Source organism: Talpa europaea (assembly GCF_964194135.1).
Source record: "Talpa europaea genome assembly, chromosome: 2".
Classification (NCBI taxonomy): Eukaryota; Metazoa; Chordata; class Mammalia; order Eulipotyphla; family Talpidae; genus Talpa; species Talpa europaea.
Genome location: NC_140068.1, coordinates 42396669 through 42408808, shown reverse-complemented (window position 1 = coordinate 42408808; position 12140 = coordinate 42396669). Strand labels below are relative to the sequence as shown.

The 12140-nt window shown below is 36.7% G+C and overlaps 1 protein-coding gene across 1 annotated transcript in view; it reads left to right on the top strand.

The window, feature by feature from the left end:
- FIG4 (FIG4 phosphoinositide 5-phosphatase) overlaps positions 1 to 12140 on the top strand; it is a gene marked incomplete at both ends in the record, with an annotated part of 117334 nt that overhangs the window by 57041 nt on the left and 48153 nt on the right. Inside the window, 6 exons of the mRNA XM_084228860.1 lie at positions 989 to 1047; positions 2285 to 2432; positions 4030 to 4113; positions 5831 to 6026; positions 6935 to 7017; positions 10632 to 10718. Of these exons, the coding sequence (XP_084084986.1) occupies positions 989 to 1047; positions 2285 to 2432; positions 4030 to 4113; positions 5831 to 6026; positions 6935 to 7017; positions 10632 to 10718 (657 nt within the window). The remainder of the gene's footprint in view (positions 1 to 988; positions 1048 to 2284; positions 2433 to 4029; positions 4114 to 5830; positions 6027 to 6934; positions 7018 to 10631; positions 10719 to 12140) is intronic.

Below are 12140 nucleotides of genomic sequence, written 5' to 3'. Positions count from 1 at the left end.
ATAATTCTTTATGTTGTCAATTTCATTTAGCTACTCCCCCATTCTTTATCTGTGGCATTATTCAAGATAACAATGTCAGCATTGTATTTTTGGAAAATCTTTCATTTATTTAAAATTCTCTTTTCAGTATTTTCAGCCATCGGCTCTTATTTCTGAACCTTCTGAAAATCTGTTAAACATACTAAGATACATTTTACGTCATTCCTCTTCCTAGCTCCTCAGAACTTTGATATAGCATTTTCCTCTGAACTCTTCATTTCATTAAGAATTAAGTTCAATGGTCAGAGAGAAGGGAGTTCAAAATTCCTTTACATTCTCTGCTTATTGTATATGAGTCTTCTAGCAGAAATTCAGATGGTTGAAATTCTCTACCTTTCCTTTGGCCTTTATAATCAAATAATGAATATTACAATTAAAGATTAACAGGTCCCATTCTATTTTCTAAGGGAACCTGTTCTTTAGGACTGTCCAATGAATTGTTTCATTATTTAGCTTAACCATATAATTAACTGTACGTATATACACTTGGAGCAGAATAGAAAAAGTGATCTTTCAGATAACTACTTGTACTACTTGCAAAGGAATCTGATTGTATGGCATGGGTCAAGGTTCTACTGCTCACCAGGTGGCAGAATAATGTGGGCACAGTCTCTGGGCAGAAGGAAATGGCAACACAAAGAGTCTGGCTTCATATACTCAAGCTTTACTTTTGTTTCTTTTTTTTCTTTAACAAAAATGAGTAACATCAGAACATCTTGAGTCTCAGATATGTTCATGGCATTTTTGTAGATCTGTGACATAGTTGAAACAAGAAAGGGGTTGGAAGAGAATTGTGTTGAAGACCTGCTATGCCAAAAGCTTCTTAAACTTGTTTTAAAAAGAAAAAAAAGTTCTTTGACATATAGGGAAGCATCTTACTATAGTTGTTGAAAACCAATATTTACATTTGGTTGACCTCATCTTTTTTTTTTTTTTAATTATTATATAGTTATACTTACTGGTGGACACCAGAGGTAATAAAACATTTACCGCTGCCTTATGATGAAGGTAGGTACACGGTTTCTTTTTGTTTTATTGTATTTTGGAATTATTCTTCTCTCCCTCTACCCAGAATTATTCTTAAATGAGTTTGAAGCAATAAATCCTTCTTATATTTTATTAAAAAGAAATGATGACTACTTAACATTATCTTGTTTTAATAGGGGACTATAATATCTCTTAGACAGCTTTCTAAAGGGCAGGGATTGTGTTATAATAATTTTAATCTAAATAGGCAAATTCCTTGTATTGTTTCTTGAAATTATTGGTTAAGTCCCTTCAACAGTTTGTGAATATATTAATTCATCATTATAAACTACTACTGATTATATTTCTAGATATTTTGGGAGAATGTAGAGGAAATGAAGATCCATCCCCAAGAAGAAATAAAAACTTTTCCTATATGTAAGCAGTGAAAAAAGGCATAGATATGTATATAAAAGCATATTTTAATGACTAAAGTTTAAATTTTGTTAGAAATGGAGGAAAATATTTACATAAAATACCCAAATGTACATACATCAGAATATTTCCAAATTTAAAATATTGCCCACATTTATATAGAGTCTAGTCTTGATTCTATTAGTGATTCCCTTGCCTTGGGCAAACTAATTTTCCAACTTGTAAAAAGGTACTAAATATGATCTGTTGCCAATCTGGAATACTTGAGTTGAAGCTGCACCGGTCATGGTCAGCCATCCAACTTAGGGTGATTGATGGCCAGGAACTGAGAAGATTGCAAATGACCTTTAGTTCTTAATAAATTATTAGTTCATTTTAGAAATGAATTTAGTATTTGTGACTGTGAAATTCTGGGCAGAATCATGGCTTGTATTGCTAAAAAGATTGGGTTATTCTGGAAGAAAGGAAAGAACTTTAATAAACTTCCATTGGCCATTAACAGGATTTGAAATATAAAGGAAAAGTCAGTGAAATCACTTTATAATTTTTATCTAGAATGAAGAAAATTTTTACTTAACAGCAAAGAAAAGAATTTAAAGAGCTGAGTAATTTGATTTCTAAAATAACTCCCTGCTCCCTCCCCAACTTCCAGAGGCCTTCTGCCTCCTTAGAGCTTGTCATACTCAGCTTTGTGTTGTGTATCTCTTGCACATATATCTCATCTCTTCTGAGTGTGTAAGTGCCAGGGCATGGAGGTGGATTTGTTCAGCACTGTCTATAAATACAGTTGATATTATATAAATGGTTGCTAGACTTTTAGAATAACTAGCCATGTCATTCTTAGTTATTTGTGCTGCAAACTTAAAGAAGTTGATGGTGAAGAAATTTCACAAATATGAAGAAGAGATTGACATCCACAATGAATTCTTTCGACCATACGAATTGAGTAGTTTTGATGATACCTTTTGCTTGGCTATGACAAGTTCAGCACGGTATGTTATGAGTACTCTAATACTCTAAGTATTTGGAACTTACAGTTTTTGTAGTATATGTAGTTATGTCTTACTTTACTTGAAATTGTTCTGCACACTTCCTCTTAGATCATTCACTCTCTTTTTCTTTTTAGCTCAACAAAGGGTGAATGGCATTATGTGTATGTGTATCTATAGATACAGTGGATTTTCTTTATTTGCAGGAAATTTATTATAAAGTGTACTGCCCACCAATATTGAATTAGAAAATGCTAACCATTGCTCCAGCAAACCTCTGGTCACAGTATTTTTGTGAACCAATCAATAGATAACCTTGGATGTTTCTGTTTAGAAATCTCTTATATAATACATATTTTTCATTCATTGACATTGAACTCACAACCCACACACCATTCTAAATCATGCTTGAATGAAGCTTCTCTATAACACACAGCTTTCTTATGTTTAGAATCACTGGACAGCTTCAGCACTATACTTGAAGGATGTTTTAAATGGGAGATTACCAACAAAAAATCATAAAAATGTGAAAAACGGCAATGAATAAACTGTAAGAAAGGATACTTGCTAGCAGTATGAGAGCTAAAACAAGATGGTGGAGGGTCATCTTGTTCTACCTCCGTTGGGAAAATGTGCTTCAAATTAGTCTAATTTTTCACCACCTTGCAACATGTACATGTTTGCAATTGATGGGAAATTCTGAGTGTTGGTTTTGGGGTTGCAAATACATTTTAGTGAATAAACAAATTCCACAGATTCAGAGTCTGCAAATAATGAGTACTGACTCTATATGGTCAAAAAGGACTAAAAATAAAACTACTTACATTTTAAAAGCAACATTTTGAAACTATTAAATAGACATTTTGAGTTTGAGTGAGTATTATTTTCTTTTCCTTGAAAAAACATAATATTGAGTCTCATTTGTAACAGTATCCTTGCCAGATGTTATATATCTTATCAGGATAAATAATGCAACTATTGTCTTTTTCACATCTATTAAGGAGTTTGGTCTGACTTCAGCAGTAATAGTAAATATAAAGTAGCTTCAGTTTATTTCAATAAGTAGTAAATTAAAAGTTTCTATATAAAGTGTTCTAACACTGTTTTAATAAATTAACCCCAATCTAATGAGGTAGATTTGATACTTCAATTTGTGCCACTATGTCTGTGAGCATTTTATCAGTCTCCTTAGTGGTATAGTTTAACAAATACATTGTCCATAAAACTGAGTGGCTTAATGTTTTGGCATTAGTTTTTATGAGTTTACTTTTACCTGATAACTAATTTTGACATGTAACCAAATGTAATTAAGTAGTAATTCAAAATGAACTCTGTTTCAGTAAATAAAATCTCATATGCAAAACTGCTGGGCTTAATAATCACAGAGAAAATTCAGTAACAAGTTGTTAACAATGAGGTTACCTAGTGCTAACAGTTTATGGGTTTTTATGGCCCTGACTACTTGAGTGCCCCCATTTACTTTAGACTTTATGTAGTTCTGAGGGCTCTGAAAGGACAGTATAAGAATGTGAATTGAGATGGGAGCCAATTTTATATGGATGGAGAGTGATTCACATGGAATTTTTCCCTCTTTCTTCAGTGACTTCATGCCCAAGACAGTTGGCATTGACCCAAGTCCATTCACTGTGCGTAAACCAGATGAAACTGGAAAATCAGTATTGGGGTAAGATTTGCATTTAGAATGAAATTTTAAAGATTCATGTAAAATAATATTGCACTTGGAATGTAATTACACAAAAAAATAATAACTACATGTCACATAGTCTGGGGCGCAGTCCATTTGTTGCATCTGTAGATAGTTTATTTACAGTGCTGGGATCACCAAAATATTCAACTTAAAAGTAGAATTTATGGGAATCTGAGCAGCATGGTGCATTTTATTATGAGTTAGGAATATCACAGATGGCATAAAGGCAGGTAACAGATATCATGTGTTATATCCTGTAATAACTCATCATGCTCTGTTTCCCACAACATAAACTACTCAGGTAAAAATTTATGTTCATTGTATTTATTTTGTTGGCATCTGAGGATACATTAAAGTATATATGCTCAGATAGAGACTTTAATAGATTTTCCGTGTATTACTTTAGCATTGTTTTGGGAAAGACTGTTATTTTATTATCCTTAGTAATATGAGGAAGAAGCCAAACCATATTTACATGTCATGCTTACAGACTGGAGTGAAATGTGTTGTGCTCTAGTATAAGAATATCTGTTACTACCACTGACTCAAATAAGCCCTGCAATAGGATTTCTTCTAGACCCTCACCAGAAATGATAGCCAGGTTGTTGATACTGAGTCCTAATTGTACCTGGGAGTAACTATAGGGTCCCAATTGGAGTCTAGGTACTTGTGACTTATTCAATGGGATATATATTACTGTTTGTCAGATACACCATTTCTATGACTTAAATATGTGACCTTACACAGCTGCATGTTAGATAATCCTGAATCAAATGCTAAGAGGATGTGACCTTATACAGATGCATGTTAGATAGTCTTAGATCAGATGCTAAGAGGAATTTAGGAGATGTCCTCAGGGATTGAGAATCCAAGAAGTTCTTGTGACAAATATGTTAGTGATGAACTTTATTAGTGTGTAGCACAGAAATATGATACAGTTTAATTTTTAATTGCTCAAAGTCGAACTGATTTCTATAAGATCACAGATAGTATTGCATTTTCTTTCCTTAGGACAGAGTATTATGATATTTTTAGTCCCTCCTTATAATTTTTTAAAATAAGAGTAAAAATATTAAATATTTTTTACAAAAGTAAAAAATATTACTATAAAATCTTTTCTGAGTTAAAAAAGATTCTTATTCCTTTCAGATTTGGTACTAAAATAAAAGTACTTCTTCCCCCCCCATATATTAATTTACAATAATTTTGTAATTTATAATAAATTTTGAAATTTACTTTTAAATTCATTAGTTGCTCATTACTTTGGCACAAATAATAAGGGGTTACTGTGATTGATAAAAATTCATAAGAGAGAAGGAAATATACATAAATCTGATACCTATTTTGTGTACCTTCTGCAAGTTATATGTAATTTTACTGAAATCTCAGACTTAGTTTTCTTTTATTACACCATAAATTTTGAAAAACTGACTTCAGTTATTAAAAGAAGACACAGTAACCAAGTGGTATGTAGTCTTTTCTGCATTCTATATGCATGTGGTGGTTTATTTTTCTGAATTTATAATAGGACTTAAATTTATATAAGATCAATACATGTATATGGTAAAATGGTTTTATATTTAGCACAACTTGAATCCCCAAGACTGGCTTCTCATAGTCTTTTTCTTATGCTTCACTCTGACTAAGGCTGTGGGACAGTGAATATTTAACATGCACATTCATCTTTTTAAAGAAACAAAAGCAATAGAGAAGAAGCTGTATTACAGCGGAAAACGGCCGCGAGTGCCCCTCCACCCCCCAGCGAGGAAGCTGTGTCCAGCAGCTCTGAGGACGACTCTGGGACAGACCGGGAAGAGGAGGGATCTGTGTCTCAGCGCTCCACTCCAGTGAAGATGACCGATACAGGAGACAGCGCCAAAGTGACTGAGGTGGGGGGAGTAGAACTTGTAGTGTCCAGCGTGAGGCTCTAAGAAATGACCACTAACATTCAGCTTTGGTCACTCATCTCACTCACGTTAGCTGATATGTGGTGAGCAGGACACTGCTGAGATGAATACTAGCAAAGACATTCTCGAAAATGCCTTGGAGTTTTGAGTTTCATAAGTCGGGGTTTTTGTTCTCATATATAATAGTGAATTTCTTATTCAGAATTTTAAAAGAGAGTTCTGTGCGCCTTCCAGCAGCCCATTCACTGAGGGCAGTTATTCCCTGGCTTGGCACATTGTTGGAATGTGGCATTTGGCCCCGGGCCTTTCAATCTTTGCATAGTCACAGTGGGAAATGCCTTCTGTATAATTTGACTTTACTTGTGGGAAAGCTAAAGGGAAGTCAGCAAGAAAAGAACCAAGTCTAATATATATTAGTGAATTACTAATGAAGTGAATTACTATTCCACGAATTGGCAACTACAGGTGCCTGGCCAACTGTGGTCCACTCTGTTTTTGTAAATAAACTTTTATCAGAACCCACCCATGACTATTTATTTACTGCCTTTGCACTCTAACAGCAGAATTGAGTAGCTGCAGCAGAGCTCGTGTGACCCAAGGAATCTAAATTATTTGCTATCTGGCCTTTTAAGAAAAGGTTGCCCACCCCTGTTTTACACAAAAGTTATTAGTAATTATTCAATAGTTCTTTTTACCCTAAAATAGCTATTTTAGATGTTTAAAAACCATTAAGTGGCAAATATAATGAACAAGTTGAAGAAATATTTGAAATATTTATTGCTTTTGTAGAAAAATGCTCAGATTCATTTTCTTCACCATTGGAAATTACTAATTTGCTAAATGTCTAAATATTCTTCCTAGTTGTTCTCTCTCTTTTTTTTTAATCCCAGAGCATGGTCCAGCCCATGAAAGAGGTATATGGAATTAACCTCTCAGATGGCCTCTCAGAAGAAGATCTCTCCATTTACTCAAGGTAAAATACCTTAAAAAAATGAAATTACATCTTACAATAACTTGTAACTCTTTAAAAGCAAAGATGGTAATACAGGAGGAAATGAATTCTACTTGGAATACAACAGTAATGTTTAGGAGGTCAAATGCTGCAACATTAATTTTTCTTTGAAGTTAAATTGCTCACAACTCTCAGTGATAAAAATTTGATATGTAGATGTTATTTTACTGCCCATATATATAAGCTACAATCTGAAGTAAAACATTTCTACATTTCTGTATTAACAAATTCTCAAGATCAGGTATATTCTTACAAAATAAACCTGGAGTCTTGACAATTGGAGACCTTGCATTCACGTTAGCTCAGGGGCAAGAAGAAGCAGTGATGGAAGGGCACCAATTCAGAATATTCTGGACCTATCTGAGAAGAAGGGACCCACCAGAAGGCATTACCTAAAATCATATACATAATTTTGTGAATGTTGTGTATATGTGTATTTTTCTGAGAAGATTCATAATTATTAGATTCTCCAAAGAATCTAATCTAATCTCACTGTAAACACACCCTCAACTGAATACACATATTGAGAAGACTTAAATATTGCAAGTGAGCACAGTCCCACTTCATTCATATAAATTTGGCTTACGTAAACTCTGTAATATAAATAAGCATGAATCTTCAGTTTGTTTTCAAGAAGGGCATTTTGTTTGCAGAATTCACTGAAGTGGATATTGTCATCTTTTTACTTCAAACTAGTGAAAGCTGCTATATAATATATAAATTATAATGTAAAATTGCACAACATTTCTTGATCACAAAAGCACAGCTATGACTATTTGTCTTCCAGAAGGCAATATAGTCTCAAAGAACTCATCCACACTTTCCCCTTTGCTGGACACACGGTCACCCAGTTACTTATTCAGCACGGCTGTCATTCTCTATAGTTAAGCTCTTTGGTCAAGCAATGTGATCTGAAAGGAATTATCTGGCCTTAGTGTCCAGATAATATGACTTGACTTATTGCAGAGAGTAAGTGTATACATATCAAGGACTGAAATTTTGACTCAATTAAGCAGACAAGAAGTGTCCCTGGCTTTAGGTCATCCATTCACCTGGAGCTTTATTAGATCAGAAGGTCTCTGAGGCCCACATTCAGTTCTCTTCCCTGGAAGTGAGATACAGCCCTGTTCAGCCGCAGTATTTCTGGGAAACAGTCTAAGAAGGTTGTAAGGACAGGCCTGGAGGGAAGGGATACTGCAGGGGAGGATGAACTCTGTGTTCTGGAATGAGGTTCTATGTCTGATATTCTGGAGAACGCCTCCTCCATTGATTTGTATAATAGTTGAGTGTTTTATTTGTTCTTTAAACAACTATGTGGTACACTGAAAGGATATCCCTCTTTGTAGGTTTAGAGCACAAAACGACAAACTGTTCAGTGACTTATCCTGGAGACCCACATTGTATTTCTCCAGCATCTTGTGATTGTAGACTGTGCACTCCTCTTTATTCTTTTGGTAATATCAACTGCTTCTGCTGATATTTGCTTCTGCAAATCTGGGGAGAAACCTGGGGCCTGACCATCTCTTCCCCTCTCTCTGATTGGCCCCTATTGGGCTTCCCTCACCCCATGTGCCTTCTCCCTGCATCTCCCCTCTCGGTCATAGGCACTGCTGTAATCAGAGAAAACTTCTTTCTACCAGTGTCTGGGAGGTAGCTGTGCCAGGGGGTGGCCAAGGTGTGGTCAGGGGCTGACTGGCACCCCCTCTTGTCCCAGTTGTGCCCTTGGGCTATCTTCATAGTGCCTCCTGTGATCCAGAGGGAGGAGCTTTAGAGCAGGGGAAAAGCCCATGTTGGGCAATCCTGACTTGGTAAGTTCCCCTTCCCACTGTAGTTTGGCATTTAGTCATGGGCTAAAGTTCATGTATGTGATGACCATGCCCTGACCTGACTTGCAGCTTGAGGCTGCCCCCGGGCTGGCATGGAACCATGAGGGAGGGAAGCAGTGCTCCTAGAACTGCCTTCTATATCTTGTCTTTCAGCTCCCTGTCCTCTGCCTCATCTTCCTACATTAGGCATCAACCACCTTCAGCCCCCTGAGGATTTCTGAGTTTTGTGGTTTTATTCTAATTGCCCAGTCTTATTTACTGTGTTTTCCACAGCCCTCATCTTTTGTGGCATCTTTGGTTTGCTATATTGATTAAATCTGGAAGCTTTCTGTTTATTTCCTTAGAACCTAGACCCCTGACAAATATTTTTTAAATTTTTCATTATTTATTTATGCATACAAGAGCTGGGGTGTAGGTCAGAGGTGCAGGGGGTGAGAGGATTCACCAGAGAAAGAGTGGGGAGCAGAACAGACAAATCTACTGAAATACACTGCTGAGGGGAGCAACGGGCAAGACAGGAAAGGTCTGCTGCGCCATGTGGGTTAGCTCCCTGCCGGGGATCGAACTACTGCTACAGTACCTGCTAATAGCTTCATAGTGCTGAGACCTTGTACCACTAGTGAAGCTCGACAGTTTTTTTTTTTAATTCCGACAATTTAAATTTCTGTTTTGAAATTTAAATTTTCCGTACAGATATTAGGTGACATCCTTCCTCAAAACATGGATCAAAATGTTCCCTTCTGAAGATAGAAGTTGGGTAAAATAAGCTACTTAAACATTGTTCAGGACCACTTTCATGATTTAATGATTGGTAGTTTCTGCAGCACTTTTCTTGACCTTTAAACAGTAATGAAAAATAGATTATTAAAATATCCAGTAACCAAAAGAAAATATTTTAAATAGTAGAAAAGTGGAAGGTGAATCAGCCCTTTGGTCTTGCCCTGTAACGTCCTAGGGACACAGTAGAACAACGCTACAAACTGTGTCACTGAAGGAAAGATGGATGCCTGTAGCATGGGACACACTTCAGACTGGGCATTGGAAAGAAGGCAGAAGCCCATGGCTCCATGTCCTTTTACCCTGCTGAGCTGGCCTGAGCATTCTCTTTGGCTCTTAGCTGTAAGCCTGAACTAGTATGGGACTAGTTAGGCCTGAACTTGGGAGGAGTAGTGTCCAGTAGTGGTCTGTAGGTGGGGTCTTCAGGCCCCTCTCTCTCCTTGAAAACACTCCTCTTAGGAGTAGCAGGAGTACACCAGGGGATTCTTGTGGCCCAAAGGAAACTGAGCCCATTCCTTTGTTCTCAGCAGCTTCCCTGCTTCAGGGGCTGGATCTCAGCCTGATCCTCCCCTTCCATTGCATTTGTTTCACAGCAATCACCTCCCCTACTGTTTCTCCTTGTCTCCTGCTGCAGTCACCCTTAGGTTTGTGAGGGCCTGAAAATCATTCCTTTGGCTTCAGGAGCATTTTGGTTCAAGTTCTATATCATGGTGAAGTAAATAGAAATGTAATGGGGTATACATTTCATTTCATTCTTACATTATTGGTAATGACTTATATTTTAAACAGAATCCCTCCTCTCCTACATTTCACTAAGCCACTGCAACCCTTTATAAGTCTTGTGTTAAATTGCCTTGTGTGCTTTTCTAAAATAGGTATGCCCACCTTTGAAAGCTCATGCCATTTTGAGTGATCTACTGAATTTATTTCAGTACCTTCTTTTGCTTACTTTTTATCCAATGTAATTTATAGATTTGTTCAGCTGGGGCAGAGTCAACATAGACAAGACAAGAGCAGCCAGCAGTTCTGTTCCAGGTGCCCAGATGGAGTTATAAAACTGTAAGTAGTACGTTAGACCTTCAAAAAAAATCTTTGCTCGGCATTTTTGCACAGAGAGGGATGACAAAAGAGCTCGGATTCTTGAGACAGGCTGTTCAAATTCAAAGCAAAAACATGGCAGGATGGGGATGGGTTTGTCTCTTCTAATTATATATCCCTGTTAGTTCCTATAACTTGCTGAAAGTTAAACAACTTTTCTTCGACCTTACATAACATAACTGGGTTCATATCCTGAGTCACAGCTCTACTGCTGCTTGGCTTTTCACTTTGAACAAGTAACTTAAAGTCCTGTAACTCAGTTTCCTCATCTGCAAAGTGGGATAATAATAGCACCTATTTCAGAGACTTAAATGAAATGATACATTCAGAGTGCTTAGAACAGTGTCTGGAATAAGTTGTGATAATCACCATCATCATCATCATCTTCATATTTATCATTCTCTGCTTGTTGGGATCAAGCAAAGCAAAGGTTATGATCATGAGAGGCTCCCTTATTCCATATACTTAAGTTAAATCTTTTCTAGAAAATGGGACACTGTGATGATTAACTGACGTGGGATAGGTGATCAGTGATTGGTCGGCTTTATCAGTCTGTTCAATGAATTATTTGATAAATGCTGATTGCCTAATTTCTCTGTGTAACACATATGCATGCTCCTGATTGATAGTTAAGTGACTATTATTACAGTACCTTAGACAGTAGAGGCTAGGAGAACTTTGCAAATGGGATGGATTAGAGGAATATTTAGGAGGAGAAATGGACAAGACTTGGATACTGATTCATCGTGGTGGGAGAAGAAGATCTTACCAAGGGTGACCCTTAGGTTTTTTGGATTTGTGCAAGAGGTTTGATGAATTTATCAATTCATTTAGTAGATATTAACACTGATTTTAGGAGCATTCAGAGTGGCCATTACTGAAGTAGGGAGCATAAGTACAGGTAAGGAGGACCCACTTGGCCTGTAAATTAGCATCCAAGTGCAGGTGTTTAGGACGCAGTTGAATGAAGTGATCTGGAACTCAAAAGATCGCTTTCTCGGAGGGGAGGGGGCAGATGTAAGTGCATATGGGAGATCTTTAAAGCTCCTAGCTAAGGAGGAAACTACCTAGGAAAAGAGAGTCCAGTCAGAACAGGTCTACAGTTGAGGCTTGAGGGGATCTGGTGGGTCTAATGTGAGACAGAGAGAAAAACCTGCAAGAGAGATAGATGGCTAATCAGAGATGAGAAGGCAAACTGAGACAGTATTTTATCACAGCCTCCAAAAGGGCTAATCATCCCTTCTTTCTCTCCCCATCACAATGTTTTTCCTTTTTAAAGACATATAAATTCCTATTAGTTTAGAGGCACTTTTCTTATGCCTAATTACATGTGGAAGTGTGCTCTCCCAAATGAACTGAAATAGATGTAGCCAGAGGGAAAGT